This window comes from Pelobates fuscus, chromosome 1 (assembly GCF_036172605.1).
Source record: "Pelobates fuscus isolate aPelFus1 chromosome 1, aPelFus1.pri, whole genome shotgun sequence".
Taxonomy (NCBI): domain Eukaryota; kingdom Metazoa; phylum Chordata; class Amphibia; order Anura; family Pelobatidae; genus Pelobates; species Pelobates fuscus.
Window position 1 is genome coordinate 218869242 of NC_086317.1, and position 18559 is coordinate 218887800.

The 18559-nt window shown below is 43.7% G+C and overlaps 1 protein-coding gene across 3 annotated transcripts in view; it reads left to right on the forward strand.

The window, feature by feature from the left end:
• Positions 1-18559, forward strand: part of ZMYM4 (zinc finger MYM-type containing 4) — a 93639-nt gene that overhangs the window by 63283 nt on the left and 11797 nt on the right. For all 3 annotated transcript variants that reach the window (XM_063454805.1, XM_063454796.1, XM_063454813.1), the window contains 7 exons: positions 9485-9635; positions 9759-9902; positions 10628-10665; positions 11447-11591; positions 14190-14305; positions 14795-14966; positions 15824-16003. In XM_063454805.1, coding sequence (XP_063310875.1) covers positions 9485-9635; positions 9759-9902; positions 10628-10665; positions 11447-11591; positions 14190-14305; positions 14795-14966; positions 15824-16003 — 946 coding nt within the window. The remainder of the gene's footprint in view (positions 1-9484; positions 9636-9758; positions 9903-10627; positions 10666-11446; positions 11592-14189; positions 14306-14794; positions 14967-15823; positions 16004-18559) is intronic.

The window sequence follows — 18559 nt, forward strand, 5'->3', positions numbered from 1 at the left end:
AGCTACAACGAAGCACCCGGGGCCCTGAAGGACCGCCAACACGCAGACCAGGCCACGAGCCATATCTAAAATGGCGGCGCAGTGACCCTCACCCTGCTGGTTCGCACAGATACCTGCGGCTCCCGGGGGGATGCAAACTACACAAGCCCTGTGGGTCTGGAAGGCGACTACAAGCGGACACATGCAGCCACCCAGATCTAATAGACAACCCCCCCGGGTCTGCTCAGCCGACCTGCACAGAATACACATCACCTCCATAACGGCACAGCGACACCTAACTGCAAAACCGCAAGGAGAAGACACCAAACAGCTGGAGGAAAGCGGCTGAGACAAACTCTTCAGCGCAGGGGGACTTACCAACCTTCAGCAGCCACAAAACAGAACCCAGGCAGACGGGACTTGAGGAACCAGCCTGAGTCTCAAAGCCTGCCCAACATCCCTCCTGGTAACAGGAATACCTAACTGCACGCTGGCGAAGCTGTGGGGTGCTCACACAAGCGACTACTCTCAGGACTCTAAGTTCATGTTAAACTATGTTCTAAACAATCGCAACAGCAAAAGCAGGATAGAAGACCTTAGCAAAGTTAACCCACGAGTAATCAGTCACTTAAAACTGGCGCAAGTATCGTCTAGTACCCTTACCCTGTATATTCACATTGCAAGCTATACCTATATTGACACAGCCTAAAAACCTTATGTCTAACTAGTACAGCGATGTTACTTTATATTACAAGCAAGATTTAGCAAGGTTCACCTAGCATGTTAACCCATAGGTTACAGGATTAACCAGTTCACTAAATGACCAAACGATGAGAATAGCAGATTTCCTGTGTAATCAGGTTCTATAACTAACAAAAAAGTGCTATGTACAAATGCCACGATATTGTGAAATGTAAAATATGTACCACTCCATTGGCTTGGACTAGCTATTGTGGCTTGACAAGCGTGTGTGTAAAACCTAAGCACTGCAAAAATAAAGAATTAAAAAAAAAAATAAAAAAAAAAAAATAAAAAAAAAAAAAAAACAATAAAAATATATAAGTCTATATAGAAATAATGTCCAAACTTCTGAGGTGGTCCGAGACGCGTTTCGCCTGGTCGGCTTTCTCAATCGGTGTCTCTCTCTCTTGGTTCCCTGTCTTCTTTTAAATGCTGTCTTTGGGTCCCATTGGTGGATGGTTTCGCGCCCTCCGGTTCCGGTTCAGCTGTAGTTCCGGTTTCGTCGACCGGAAATGACGTTGCGCTGGTCTCGTCGACCGGAAGTGACGTATCGCTCGTGCAAAGTCCTATTTCCTGATAAGTCCATTGTCGCCATTTTGATTACTGGCAGCGATCTAGTAGGCAAGTGATACTCCCATAGGGATATAGTGCAGGAGAAATAAGGGCAACATAAAAACTAGTTAGATCCAAATCTAACACATATTAAATATACCCAAGTATTTCAAATGGTCTTAAAGGTGCATTCTATTCTTAGGCATACAGATACCTATATGTTTGTACATATCCTTAGATTGTGATAAATGTTGATGTTGGCTTGTCTTGGTAATCAAAGATTTAGGAAGCGGGCTGTCCATGTCTGCTGCAGACACGCTGGTGGCTGATGAGGCCAATGCGCGAGAGACACATTCGGCCACAACAGCTGTAATGGAAAATCTGGTCTGACTTTGATGCCACTATGTTATGGTCCTTCCTCTGTTTCTTTTTATTCTCAATATCTGCCCTGCATGCATTCTCAATGGAGGAGACAACCTGATGAATGTGTCCAAGTCTCTATCGGAAGTTTGAGCAGACCAGTGACGACGGTCAATGTGACAGGCACGAAGTGATTTCTTCTTTGGTGCTCCTCTGTTGCGGTGCCTAGTGGTGAGTTCACCATTCAGCACAGCCTTAGGTAGGTGATGATCCTTGAGAAATGCCCTGCCTACCACAGCTGCAACTTCAAAAGCATTGCCTCAATGCTGGTGGTCTCTGCCTCTTGAGAACTTTGATGTTGGTGATGAAGTCATTTCAATAGATGTTAAGGATTGTGCAGAGACAGTGTTTTTGAAAATGTTAATGGAGTTGCAGGTGATGGTGATAGGTAACCCACGACTCTGAGCCATACAGGAGAGTGGTCTGTACAACATCTCTGTACAGACTCCTCTTTGTGCCTCTTTTTAGATGTTTGTTGTTCCAGACTCTCTTATACAGTCTGCTGAACGCTCTGTTTGATTTTGACAGTCTATCTATCGCTTTGTCGATCTTGGCATCTGAACAGAGAAGGTAGCTAAACTGATGCATCAGTGTGGTAATGGTTGTAGACACCATCTTCTTTATCAAGGTCTACAGAGGCCCTTTGAAACATCAAGCTGAAAAAGATTGTGAAGAGAGTTGGTGGAAGAACAGTCTTGTTTTCTACCATTGCCTCCAAGGAAGGGTTCCAAGATGTTGTTGCGGTTTCTGACTTGACCTTGACCTCTAATGTTGACCTTCGTGTGGCTGAACGATCATATTGAGAATACCTTGGTGTTTCAGAATTTGCCACATACCTTTTCTGCTCACAGTTTCGAATGCTTTGGTGAGGTCAATAAACGTCACGTGCAATGACTTGTTCTGTTCCCGACATTTTCTATGGGAGCTGTCTGAGAACAAATAGCTCTGAAGTCGCATTGGCTCTCTCGAAACAGTTATTCTGCAATGGTGCATACCAAACTGTTCAAAAGTATCCTTGCAAGAGCTTTTCCTCCGGAGAGCAGCGTTATCCCCGGATAGTGGGAGCAGTCAGACCTTTCTCCCTTATTCTTATATAGGATAATGATTATAGTGTCACGGAGGTCCTGTGGTAGTTTACCTTGTTTCCAGCAGCAAACAAATCATGAAGTTTAGTGTGTAAGGCTGGGCCCCATACGTCCAGATTTCAGGTGGAATTCCCTCGACTCTTGCTGCCTTAACAGTCTCTTCAATAGTGGGAATCTTGTTCAAACTCTGGGGATTTTTTGGCTGTTGTGGGATGCAATGAAGTGCAGAAATTTGTACCATGCGGTTGGTGCTAAAGAGAGACTGGAAATGTTCTGACCACCGATTCAGGATGGGGGCCTTTTCTGTGAGGAGTGATTGACCATCTGCACTGCACAAGGAATTCGGTAAAGGGCCATACACTGCCTTCAGGGATTCATAATGCCCGCTGGGCATTACTTGATTGAGTAGGACTTCTCAAATGTCTTTGTCGCATCATGATGTAAGCGATAAGGTGCCAGTCAGGGCCGGCCTTAGGCAATTAGGCTCCCTGTGCGAAAAGTCTTCACGGCGCCCCACCAAGTTGCCTGAATATAGTAACAAACACAGGCACCTGGGACGTGTGTATCACGAGGCAAACAGGCATCTGCCTTGGGCGGCACTTTGCAGGGGGCGGCAAAAAAGCCGCCCCCAAATGCCCAGGCAGATCCCTTGCTTGCCTCGCGTCCTGGAGGGCTCAAGAGCTGGCCGGCTGGCCACTTTTGAGCCCCCCTGAGGCGGGCAGCGAAGGAACTCTTCCTGCTCAGCTCCCTTCCGCGCCGCTTAATGAAGCCGGAATATGACCTCAGTCTGGCTCCCGGCAAAACACTAAGCGCTGTCTACTCAGCCTGTGCGCCCCCTGCCTGCCTGCCCAGCAGCCACACTGGACTGCATGTAAGAAATCCACTCCAGCTCTCACACAGACAGTCACACACACACACACACACACAGACAGTCACACACACAGTCACACACACACACAGACAGCCACACACACACACAGACAGTCACACAGACAGTCACACACACAGACAGTCACACACACAGACAGTCACACACACAGACAGTCACACACACAGACAGTCACACACACAGACAGTCACACACACAGACAGTCACACACACAGACAGTCACACACACACAGACAGTCACACACACACAGTCACACACACACAGACAGTCACACACACAGACAGTCACACACACAGACAGTCACACACACACAGACAGTCACACACACACAGACAGTCACACACACACAGACAGTCACACACACACAGACAGTCACACACACACAGACAGTCACACACACACAGACAGTCACACACACACAGACAGTCACACACACACAGACAGTCACACTCACACACACACAGACAGTCACACACACACAGACAGTCACACACACAGACAGTCACACACACACAGACAGTCACACACACACACACACACAGACAGTCACACACACACACACACACAGACAGTCACACACACACACACACACAGTCACACACACACACACACAGACAGTCACACACACACACACACAGACAGTCACACACACACACACACAGACAGTCACACACACACACACACAGACAGTCACACACACACACACACAGACAGTCACACACACACACACACAGACAGTCACACACACACACACAGACAGTCACACACACACACACACAGACAGTCACACACACACACACACACAGACAGTCACACAAACACACACACAGACAGTCACACACACACACACACAGACAGTCACACACACACACACACAGACAGTCACACACACACACACACACAGACAGTCACACACACACACACACACACAGACAGTCACACACACACACACACACAGACAGTCACACACACACACACACACACAGACAGTCACACACACACACACACAGACAGTCACACACACACACACACAGACAGTCACACACACACACACACAGACAGTCACACACACACACACACAGACAGTCACACACACACACACAGTCACACACACAGACAGTCACACACACACACAGACAGTCACACACACACACACACAGACAGTCACACACACACACACAGACAGTCACACACACACAGACAGTCACACACACACAGACAGTCACACACACACAGACAGTCACACACACACACACAGACTTACACACACAGACTTACACACACACACACAGACAGTTACACACACACACACAGACAGTTACACACACACACACAGACAGTTACACACACACACACAGACAGTTACACACACACACACAGACAGTTACACACACACACACAGACAGTTACACACACACACAGACAGTTACACACACACACAGACAGTTACACACACACACACAGACAGTTACACACACACACACAGACAGTTACACACACACACACAGACAGTTACACACACACACAGACAGACAGTCACACACACACAGACAGACAGTCACACACACACAGACAGACAGTCACACACACACAGACAGACAGACAGACAGTCACACAGACAGACAGACAGACAGTCACACAGACAGACAGACAGTCACACAGACAGACAGACAGTCACACAGACAGACAGACAGACAGACAGACAGTCACACAGACAGACAGACAGTCACACAGACAGACAGACAGTCACACAGACAGACAGACAGTCACACAGACAGACAGACAGTCACACAGACAGACAGACAGACAGTCACACAGACAGTCACACAGACAGACAGACAGACAGTCACACACACAGACAGACAGTCAGACAGTCACACAGACAGACAGTCAGACAGTCACACAGACAGACAGACAGACAGTCACACAGACAGACAGACAGACAGTCACACAGACAGACAGACAGACAGTCACACACACACACAGACAGACAGTCACACACACACACAGACAGACAGTCACACACACACACAGACAGACAGTCACACACACACACACAGACAGACAGTCACACAGACAGACAGACAGACAGTCACACAGACAGACAGACAGACAGTCACACAGACAGACAGACAGACAGTCACACAGACAGACAGACAGACAGTCACACAGACAGACAGACAGACAGTCACACAGACAGACAGACAGTCACACAGACAGACAGACAGACAGTCACACAGACAGACAGACAGACAGTCACACAGACAGACAGACAGACAGTCACACAGACAGACAGACAGTCACACAGACAGACAGACAGACAGTCACACAGACAGACAGACAGTCACACAGACAGACAGACAGACAGTCACACAGACAGACAGACAGTCACACAGACAGACAGTCACACAGACAGACAGACAGACAGTCACACAGACAGACAGACAGACAGTCACACAGACAGACAGACAGACAGTCACACAGACAGACAGACAGACAGTCACACAGACAGACAGACAGACAGTCACACAGACAGACAGACAGACAGTCACACAGACAGACAGACAGACAGTCACACAGACAGACAGACAGACAGTCACACAGACAGACAGACAGACAGTCACACAGACAGACAGACAGACAGTCACACAGACAGACAGACAGACAGTCACACAGACAGACAGACAGACAGTCACACAGACAGACAGACAGACAGTCACACAGACAGACAGACAGACAGTCACACAGACAGACAGACAGACAGTCACACAGACAGACAGACAGACAGTCACACAGACAGACAGACAGACAGTCACACAGACAGACAGACAGACAGTCACACAGACAGACAGACAGACAGACAGACAGTCACACAGACAGACAGACAGACAGTCACACAGACAGACAGACAGACAGTCACACAGACAGACAGACAGACAGTCACACAGACAGACAGACAGACAGTCACACAGACAGACAGACAGACAGTCACACAGACAGACAGACAGACAGACAGTCACACAGACAGACAGACAGACAGACAGTCACACAGACAGACAGACAGACAGACAGTCACACAGACAGACACACAGACAGACAGTCACACAGACAGACACACAGACAGACAGTCACACAGACAGACACACAGACAGACAGTCACACAGACAGACAGACAGTCACACAGACAGACAGACAGTCACACAGACAGACAGACAGTCACACAGACAGACAGACAGTCACACAGACAGACAGACAGTCACACAGACAGACAGACAGTCACACAGACAGACAGACAGTCACACAGACAGACAGACAGTCACACAGACAGACAGACAGTCACACAGACAGACAGACAGACAGACAGACAGACAGACAGACAGTCACACAGACAGACAGACAGACAGTCACACAGACAGACAGACAGACAGACAGTCACACAGACAGACAGACAGACAGTCACACAGACAGACAGACAGACAGTCACACAGACAGACAGACAGACAGTCACACAGACAGACAGACAGACAGTCACACAGACAGACAGACAGACAGTCACACAGACAGACAGTCACACAGACAGACAGACAGTCACACAGACAGACAGTCAGACAGACAGACAGACAGACAGTCACACAGACAGACAGACAGTCACACAGACAGTCAGACAGACAGACAGACAGACAGTCACACAGACAGACAGACAGACAGACAGACAGACAGACAGTCACACAGACAGACAGACAGACAGTCACACAGACAGACAGACAGACAGTCACACAGACAGACAGACAGACAGTCACACAGACAGACAGACAGACAGTCACACAGACAGACAGACAGACAGTCACACAGACAGACAGACAGACAGTCACACAGACAGACAGACAGTCACACAGACAGACAGACAGTCACACAGACAGACAGACAGACAGTCACACAGACAGACAGACAGACAGTCACACAGACAGACAGACAGACAGTCACACAGACAGACAGACAGACAGTCACACAGACAGACAGTCACACAGACAGACAGACAGTCACACAGACAGACAGTCACACAGACAGACAGACAGACAGTCACACAGACAGTCACACAGACAGACAGACAGACAGTCACACAGACAGACAGACAGACAGTCACACAGACAGACAGACAGTCACACAGACAGACAGACAGTCACACAGACAGTCAGACAGTCACACAGACAGTCAGACAGTCACACAGACAGACAGACAGTCACACAGACAGACAGACAGTCACACAGACAGACAGACAGTCACACAGACAGACAGACAGTCACACAGACAGACAGACAGTCACACAGACAGACAGACAGTCACACAGACAGACAGACAGTCACACAGACAGACAGACAGTCACACAGACAGACAGACAGACAGTCACACAGACAGACAGACAGACAGTCACACAGACAGTCACACAGACAGACAGACAGACAGTCACACAGACAGACAGACAGACAGTCACACAGACAGACAGACAGACAGTCACACAGACAGACAGACAGACAGTCACACAGACAGACAGACAGACAGTCACACAGACAGACAGACAGACAGTCACACAGACAGACAGACAGACAGTCACACAGACAGACAGACAGACAGTCACACAGACAGACAGACAGACAGTCACACAGACAGACAGACAGTCACACAGACAGACAGACAGTCACACAGACAGACAGACAGTCACACAGACAGACAGACAGTCACACAGACAGACAGACAGTCACACAGACAGTCAGACAGTCACACAGACAGTCAGACAGTCACACAGACAGTCAGACAGTCACACAGACAGACAGTCACACAGACAGACAGACAGTCACACAGACAGACAGACAGTCACACAGACACACAGACAGACACACAGACACACAGACAGACAGACGCACGCACGCAGCCAGTCAGACGCACGCACGCAGCCAGTCAGACGCACGCACGCAGCCAGTCAGACGCACGCACGCAGCCAGTCAGACGCACGCACGCAGCCAGTCAGACACCTCTTTCCAGTGGATGCAGTTGGCTGATGGGGAAGCAGGGACTCCTTCCCTCTTCCTGTGCAGCAGGGGCTTCGGGAGGTATTAGCCCCGCTCGGTAAGCCCCGCCCCCTCTGCCGCGATTTTCTTTCTTTTTTATTAATAGACCCTGCTTAAGCTCCCCTGTCAGCCGGCCATGTGCGAGCTGTGTCGACCACAGGGTGCCCTCTGCTCCATGGCGCTCTGTGCGACCGTACAGCTCGCACACCCCTAAGGACGGCTCTGGTGCCAGTGTTTGGAACGAAGGTGTATCCAAGTTGTCTTCAGACAATTTATTTGCTTGAAGATGATGTTGGTGAAGACAAATTTTAGCTCCACACAAAACTCTTAACAGAAGGTGCCAAACATGGTGTTTCCAACAACATGTTTGTCAAGTACTACTTTCCAGGCTTCTAAGTCCTTGCCTACTCTGGCATTGAAGTTGCCACGAATGTGTAGTTCAGTGTAGAGCCTTAGCCGACTTCTAAGATAATAAATATTTAATGTGTATGGCTATACTTAATGAAAGAGCAGGAAATTACAAAGAAATAAATGTATGAAAACTGTCCAACAGCCTCAGTCCAGAACACACAGAATCTCAGAATAACGTCAGTCAGTAAGGGGTTAAAAGGGCAAAGCTGCTCGGACCATTTTGTATTGATTTATTGACTTGCTGAATAAAGTGTTTCTTGCAGCACTAAGTCACACAAGAAGAAGTGGGCTTTCTAACCAATACATGGCTGATGTTCATACAATTTTTCTTTCTCTTTAGATGGGAAAGTGTGACAGTTGTAAGCGGCAAGGCAAGCTGAATGAGTCTCTGAAATGGCGAGGAGAAGTGAAACATTTTTGCAACTTGCTCTGTGCCCTTGTCTTCTGCAACCAGCAGTGTGCATCAGAACCCACTACACTTATTAACTCAGGTAGAGTAACCACTGCTAACAACAAACTCTATGCGTTGGGCAACAAATAGTTTACCATATTTAAAATTTGATTATTATTGATGTATTTGTCTAAAACCTGACATTGTTTATTTTTCCTGGCAGCCAATGTTCCCATGGTGCAGGCAATCCCGGCATCAACATGCTCCTCTGGGGCAAAGGATTCCACTCCAGTCATTGCCAATGTAGTATCACTAGCAAGTGCTCCTGCTACCCAACCCACCGCTAACTCTACCAACGTTTTGCAGGGTGAGTACCTACAAACAACAATCTCTACAGTCTGTTATAGTAAATTACGGTGTTAGATCAAAACGTCTGGGTTTGAGATTTTTTTCAGGTCTTGCCTTTAAGGGAGAACCTTTTTATTTTATTTTTAAAAAATGTTTTGCCCCTTCACCATGATTTTGTTTATAATGCACTACATCTTAGAACTTTACTTTTCATTGCAAAAAAAAGAAAATTAGGAATCACTATATTAAGGTGGCTGTTTCTTTTATTTAGCTGAAGATGGTTTTTCCCCGTTAGTCAAAAAATGCTTACTGGTTCCAATCCAGTCCTCAAGACACAGCAGCAGTGCAGGTGTTGTCATTATCCTTATAGGAACAGGATTGAGAAATTAATAAATCTTTTTCCTAGTGGTTCCCAATCCAGTTCCCCATAAGAACTGGATTGGAAACCACTGCCATAGCTTGTAGCATTTTAGTAGCTTATTTGTGTAGGGTTAATTTGCCCAGATAGGGAATTATGAGGTTTGCATTCTGTGAAGTGCTTTAAATAGTTCGCAATAATACATTTTGAATTTTATTGTAGCCATAAAAGGTATGTGTATAATGTGCTGAGGAATTTTGAGCGAGGAATATTGATAGCATTACTGTTTTTATCTAACCTGCATCTTTTTATTTAAATCCTTCTCGGCTTCTTTATTTTCTAATAGATATTCCTTAATTCCTTTTCCATTTCCCCTCTCTTCCCAGGAGCTGTACCAACCTTGACTCCAAAAATCATTGGGGATGTAAGTCACCCAATTTTAATACAATTTGTGCTGTTTTACCATATGAATCTTATGCACTATAAAACCAAGTTTTTTGGGTACTTGCCGCTAGGGAGTAAGACAAGTGATTTTTGGTTTAGCCTTTAAATTGGTGATTCAAAGTCAGACAACCTATTTCCTCTGCACTTTTTTATTTTATTTTATTTATTTATTTTGTATTTTAAATAAATAGATCTCATCTCTATCCCAGGTGTCAAAGAATCCCACTGCATTAACCCCTTAAGGACACATGACATGTGTGACATGTCATGATTCCCTTTCATTCCAGAAGTTTGGTCCTTAAGGGGTTAAAGGGAATGTTTAATTTTAGGAATACAAGCCTATTCCTGACATTTCATTCTGTTTTAGATCTAGGTCCCACTTTAAAGGTGAAAGTTAAGCAGTTTTACAATCTTTCATCACTCGTGATACTGTTTTCACCAAGGCGTCACCAAATCTCCTCTATAGGGAAGCGTTGTGGGGCTTAATGTCTATGTGCAGCAATTGCCACACTGCATTAATCCGCATCTCCTTATGTTTATGGAGTGTGTTCAGCGTATTCATGCTGAGCTTGAGGACACCAATGTTCTTCCTGCAGATATTGTTGGACTTTAATAGTAATCTCTTATGTTGGCTGTCAGACGTGTTCTGTGTTCTTAGGGATAAATGTAAACGTAGTATTTTACTTAAATGTAATAATATGAGGCACTGATATAATTTTTTGTGTGGATTTAATTTGGACTTTCCTCTGCTTATTTTCAAGGCAAGTACACAGACAGATGCCCTGAAGCTCCCTTCCTCTCAGCCTCCTCGGCTTCTCAAGAACAAGGCCCTGCTTTGCAAGCCCATAACACAAACAAAGGCCACCTCGTGCAAACCTCACACACAGCACAAGGAGTGTCAGACAGGTATGTCTTGCAAAAAAAAGGGATCAGCTAGCTTGGAGGAAAGACGAGACAGGGGGGATATGATAGAAACATTTAAATACATAAAGGGAATCAACACAGTAAAGGAGGAGACTATATTTAAAAGAAGAAAAATTACCACAACAAGAGGACATAGTCTTAAATTAGAGGGGCAAAGGTTTAAAAATAATATCCGGAAGTATTACTTTACTGAGAGGGTAGTGGATGCATGGAATAGCCTTCCAGCTCAAGTAGTAGAGGTTAACACAGTAAAGGAGTTTAAGCATGCGTGGGATAGGCATAAGGCTATCCTAACTATAAGATAAGGCCAGGGACTAATGAAAGTATTTAGAAAATTGACTAGATGGGCCGAATGGTTCTTATCTGCCGTCACATTCTATGTTTCTATGTAAAACAAATAGAATTGTCTGAAATGTTGGGTTGGGGTGTAAAAGCTGCTGTCAAGACTATTTGGTAAATCCATGCCACTAGATCCCTAGACACTCCTGCTGTCTTAGTCTTAGGAAGGAGTTCCAGCGTATGAGCAAAAACATCAGTAGGGTATCCCTGCTGGCTTGTATGGCATTGCTCCAAGACTGGCTAAAGACTTAGACTCCAGGCATGGATGTGGTAGCGTTTAACCCCTTAAGGACACACGACGTGTGTGACACGTCATGATTCCCTTTTATTCCAGAAGTTTGGTCCTTAAGGGGTTAAGGTACAGGATACATATATTGGGGAGCTGCACCAGACTTTGGCTTCCTTTACTTAAAGGGAAACTCCAGTGCCAGAAAAACGATCAGTTTTTCTGGCACTGGAGGGTCCCTCTCCCTCCCACCCCTTCAGTCACTTACCTGGGACAGCGGCGATGTCCCTCGCCGCTGTCTCCGCCTCCGCGACGCTCCTCCCAGTGATTGCGTCGGCCGGTGGGCGAGACTGATCTCGCCCACCGGCCGAGGAGACGTAATGCGCATTACGTCTCCCCATAGGAAAGCATTGAAAAATCATTTCAATGCTTTCCTATGGGGTTTTGAGCGACGCTGGAGGTCCTCACACAGCGTGAGGACGTCCAGCGACGCTCTAGCACATGTTTCCTGTGCTAGAACCCAGGGAGTGACCTCTAGTGGCTGTCTAGTAGACAGCCACTAGAGGTGGAGTTAACCCTGCAATGTAATTATTGCAGTTTATGAAAAACTGCAATAATTACACTTGCAGGGTTAAGGGTAGTGGGAGTTGGCACCCAGACCACTCCAATGAGCAGAAGTGGTCTGGGTGCCTGGAGTGTCCCTTTAAACATGTCCTCTGCCTGGTATCCTCTCGTTCCTCTCCTTTTATAATATTAATTTATCCCTTCATTATGTATTTTTTTATTTTTTTTTTCTGGTCTGCACAATACTAGTTATTCCAAACAGGCAACGAGCGTATTCATGCAATTAGACTTTTATGTTCTTACAGTTTTTTAAAACTGCCCTGGGTGGAAGCTCCAGGATCTTAAGTATTCACCTGGCCTACTGGAAAACAAAGATTTTTTTTTTTTTTTTTTTTTTTTTTTAAATATGGAAATCTGTGTATATATGTATGTATGTATGTATGTGTATATATATATATATGTGTATATATATATATATATATATATATAAGTATATATATATATGTGTGTGTGTGTATAAATATTAGATATTTTTTTTTTTTCCGTATTTAGTCACATTTGCTTTGAAATATTTATAAAGATGAACCATAATCACATTAAATATGCAAAGAGTGTCATGTAATAAAGATCTGTTTGCAAAGTACTTGATACCAATGGTCATTTGCACGCGTTTTAGTGTTTACTTTATGAAACAAATGTTTTTGTGACTTTAAGCATCTCTTCAGAAGCACAGAAAAAGAGGAATAGTTCACACTAAACATAACAGAGATGTTATATTGCGAGACTTTGTCTCCTTTTGCCTGATCCCTATTTTTCAGGGAGAGGTGATATATTTAAAAACTAACATACTGCAGGACTCCAGGGAAATAAAAGAAGTCTGTAACAATCCGTATATGATACGGTGGATAAGAACTTTGACAGTATGAAACAAGAAGACAATATACACAATTACAATTAAAAGCCCTATATGGTGAAGTGTGAGTGTCATAAAAAAAGGTTTTATTAAAAATCCTCCCTACTCTGCCTCCTTTATTTTACCTCACTTTGAAAGATCTTACCCATGGTAAACTGTCTCCATAGGCAAATGCTACTGGAGATCCAGTAGTTGCTGCCACTGTGTTATTCATACACATACTGTGCTATATATCCTTTTTATTAAACTACCCACATCTCTCCTCTAGATTAGGACCTCCCCATATAGACACACATACTGGCTTCGCTTAGAAGTCAAATAAATCCAAATTGCTTGCAATGCTAGGGATCTTAAGAACTGTGAAGCCACAAAGACATGCACCTTCTCTGTCTGCACTCATTGAGTTTTCTTGTTTGTGTATAAAATATATGAAAAATGCTGTTCTTCAGCAATTGTATCCCAATATTCTATTGTTACTGCAAACATTGTCTTCCTCATACTAATTTTTACCTTTTTTTTTTTTTTTTTTTTTTTACAGAATGTGATGGGCAGCCACGGGTCATTGTGCTTCCAGTACCCGTGCCAGTCTTTATTCCTGTGCCCATGCACCTCTACACCCAGTTTGCCCCTGTTCCATTAAGCTTTCCACTACCTGTAAGTTCCTTCCTGTTGTAAAAAATTTTTTAATTAGTAATTACCTCAACTTCAGTTTTCGGATCGGCACAAGGAATATTGGTTATCTAGCAAGCTCTAACAGAGTTTGGGCAAAACAGATTTCTGACCATTTTGTAAGTGGGTACATTTCCAGGTGATAGACAAACTATTGGAAAGTGTCAGTATGTCAACTTACTGGATGATGTCTGTTCTTATTTCAGAAAAAATTAATCAATGTACTCCTCTGTGTAATGAATAATTTGTGATACTGTAACATCATGTATGTTTTTTTAACAATACAAAGAGAATTGAGTTGTACAGTGAGTTCTGCTGGTAGCTGTGATATTTTATATTGTGTGGGGATGACATTTTTAAAGGAGGGCACTCAAGTTGGCAAGGAAACATTTGATTTCTAATCTGCTAAAATTATAATGGAATTGCAGTACTGCTCTGGTTCCAGAACTCACAATGATTTGACTTACTGTGCAGGTGCCCGTCCCCATGTTTATCCCCACAACGCTGGATAATGCTGACAAAATTGTAGATGTCATTGCGGATTTAAAGGAAAAAGTCCCCGCTGACCCTTTTGAGGCAGACATCCTTCAGATGGCAGAAATGATTGCAGAGGATGAAGAGAAGGAGAAAACGTTATCACATGGAGGTTAGCTGCTCTAGCATGGATCTTTGTAGATCTGTCTAACTTTTTTATTGTAAATTTGAGAGGACAACATATCATCATATATTGTAACATACTGACATAGTAATGTTGACTGAAAAAAAATCCATCAAATTCAGCCTTTCACACATCTTTTTACTATTGATCCAAAAGGAGGGGTACTGCTCAATTTCACATGTTTGTCAGATGTACCATAAATTGGAAAGAAATTCTAAAAAAATTACAAAACAAATTTGCAAGTAATGGCTCAAAATCTCCACTTTAACCCTAGCATGTAGAAATTTATCCCTGGTGTGTATGCTGTGGCCCGGCAAGTAGTACAGGATGTAAAATGTTAAGCCCTGAGATACATTATACATTCATTTAAAAATGTTAATATATTAACTCACCTCCCCTTTGATCCAGTTACTCCATTTCTATAATCTCTATCCTGTATTAGCAACAACCATGCATGCACTGTGCTTGCTGTGTTTGGAGAGACGGTGTGTATCACCTGTAGGTCTGTGCTTTAGAAATGTACTTCCACAATTCTGCTAGCACTGTTTATAGATGACATTTCTATGTCTGGTAAGCTTAAAGGGTCATACAATAAAATTTTTTTTAAAAAAAAGTTCAAGATAAATTCAGATGATAATACTGGGCATGTCAAACTTTCCCTCTCTTTCAGGTATAATTTTCTGTAAATATTTTCTACTATTTTTTTAAAAATGTTTTACTTTTTTTTTAATTAATGTTAATAGTATGTATCTGCATCAATCCCTGTGACGATGAAGCATCAATACATTCATTTTTAGTAATGGAAATATTTTTTGCTAATTTAACTATTATTATGTTTACCACAGATCAAGGAAGTACGTACAGTGGAGACTTGGAATCTGAGGCAGTGTCTACACCACATAGCTGGGAGGATGAATTAAACCACTACACTCTGAGGTCCAACAATGTTCCAGAGCCTGACACAGAGCTACGGCAGCTTTCCAGAGTGGGAACAGAGCAAGACCTTGAAGCAGATTTCCCAACAGGTCTATATTTTCTACAAGTAGTCTCATAACTTTATTAATTTCTGCAGAATTGCATATAAAATGGACACTACACTTCCCAAATAAGGTTTAGTGATGGTGATATTTTGGAAACATGCATGCATTTTTCATTGGCTGTATATTAAAAAAAAAAAACACCTTGCAACAGCTGCAGATCTTAACCCACTCTAGACTTTTTGTGGCTGTCCGATCACAGGCTTCCCAAAACAGCTCCGTGAGAAGTATTTGCAAGGCAGGAGCTCTGGGCAATTGCCTGCTTCTTGAGTTTAGCTCATCTGAGCTAAATTTAGCAGGAATTAACAGGACTGCTTGTCTGCTTGAAAGTAGGTGAGTGTATAAAGGTCAATTTATAAAAGTGCAAATTTTTATCATAAAACAAGATAGCGCACACTTGACACACAAAGCATTACAGCAAGCAATAAAGTACTTTAGGGGGCCTGGACTGTCCCTTTAACATAAGTATGTAGCAGATCATCAAGGACTTGTCAGTATAAGGCATCGGGTCACTGAATGCTAAATTTAAAAAAACATTATAGGGTCAGGAACACAAACATGTATTCCTGACCCTATAGTGTAAAAACTCTATCAAGACCCTTGCCTCCCTAAACATAGTAAAATCCTACTTGTATTTAAGTCTGCAGCTGTGCTTCTGCCCCTGACCTGCATGCTTATAACTGACATTATCAGAAGTGATGCTGTGAGCCAATCACAATGCTTTCACATAGGATTGGCTGAGACTGTCAAGGAGGCAGATCAGGGGCAAAGCCAGCACAAATCAAACACAGCTCTGGCCAATCAGCATCTCCTCAAAGAGATGAATTGTATCAAAGTGTCTCCATGCAGAGGGTGGAGATACTGAATGGCAGTACTGCACAGTGTGCAGCACTTTCCCAGAAAGCACCTCTAGCAGCTATCTGAGGAGTGGCCAGTGAAGTTATCACTAGGTTATAATGTAAACACTGCATTTTCTCTGAAAAGACAGTGTTTACAGCAAAAAGCCTGAAGGTAACGATTCTGCTCACCAGAACAAATACAATAAGCTGTAGTTGTTCTGGTGACTATAGTGTCGCTTTTACAAAAAGTCCAGTTTAATTGCACATGGGATTTGTACAGTCTCTGTACGTGTACATTTATGTTCATGTATATTTTGGATATATCGATATGACTATTTTTGACTCCTAAATAATGAAGCTGATTTATCAATTATACATGAAGCCAGACCTGCTCTTAAAGGGACATGCATCACTTTGAGTCAACTGTCGCATTCAAAATCTGTAGCAGGTAAATCTGATTTAAATTTTTGTTTATATTTACCTTCTACTTCTTGCTTGCGTTTTCCATGCCACCAGAGGGTGCATACTGATCCAGCCAATCAGTGTCCTCTCCATAAGAATTCTGGTTGCCGATGTGCAATTGAAAGATCTTGCAATGTTATCGGTGACCTTGTGAGAGCCCAGGAGGATGCTGCCCCTGAATGCACCTTTCTCGCATTCATGACTGGCAATTCTCCTAGACCATGAGCATTGTATAGCTTCTTTGCCTCCTGCTTAGATAGTTGACCCTAAATAAAACTGGCTACAAGTTGCCAGTTTGTGTTTATTGGACACACCAGGCTTATATATGACTGCTCATAGAGACCAACCATGTTTCCATGAAGGAGATTTCAGCAAAGTGCTTTTGCAACTAATATGTCACAATCACAAAAATAGGACAACCACCTTTCTGGATGCATGCTTTCAAGAGCTGGGAGGTATGGAATTGATGGGATCTGATGAGTATATTATTAATCGAATTAGTATGGGACTGTTGCAGATTTACTTGATAAGCCCTGAATCATCTGAGCAGCTTGGCACAAATAAACTGTAAAATTTCTCTTTTGCTAATGCACATTATAAATAACTAATGGAGGTGGTAAGCCAAGAGTCGTAATAGTAGTAATGCGGATGTTTCAGACGTTCAAGTGTCATAGTTTGCAGAAAAGCTGAAACTCTAAATTTAGACAAGAATAGCATGTGATCTCAAGGAACATAGGAAATCTGAGTTTAATGTAACAGGGAGGGCTGGAGAGAGGGTTTCACTTGTAGGCATGCTCACAGCGCTGCCTGCAAGTGTAAAATGTCTTACATCTGCCATCAGCTTGCAGTGTGTGCTGAAGACAGACTTAATTGTTGCATAGAGTTGACATTAGGCAGCCCAGAACAGAATTCCAGGCTGCCTTAGTTATGTGTGCCTGGGATGCAACTACCCCCCCAGCACAATAGTGCAAATATCTCCACTTTCAAGCAGAAACGCTGTACATACAAATTTCTTCATCCATGACCACTTCTGAAAAGCAAATGTGATTATGGATGTTGAAGTAACAGTTTAAGGGAAAAAAATTCAAACCTGCACTTGGTTGATAGCTTGATGGCTGTAGACCGAGGAGACAGAGATCTCAACTTGATTCAACTATAAAAAGAACACCTCCTTTTCAATGCTTCTACTTGGAAAATTCCTCCATACAACAAAACATTTAAAAAGAAAATCCTCCAGTAATGC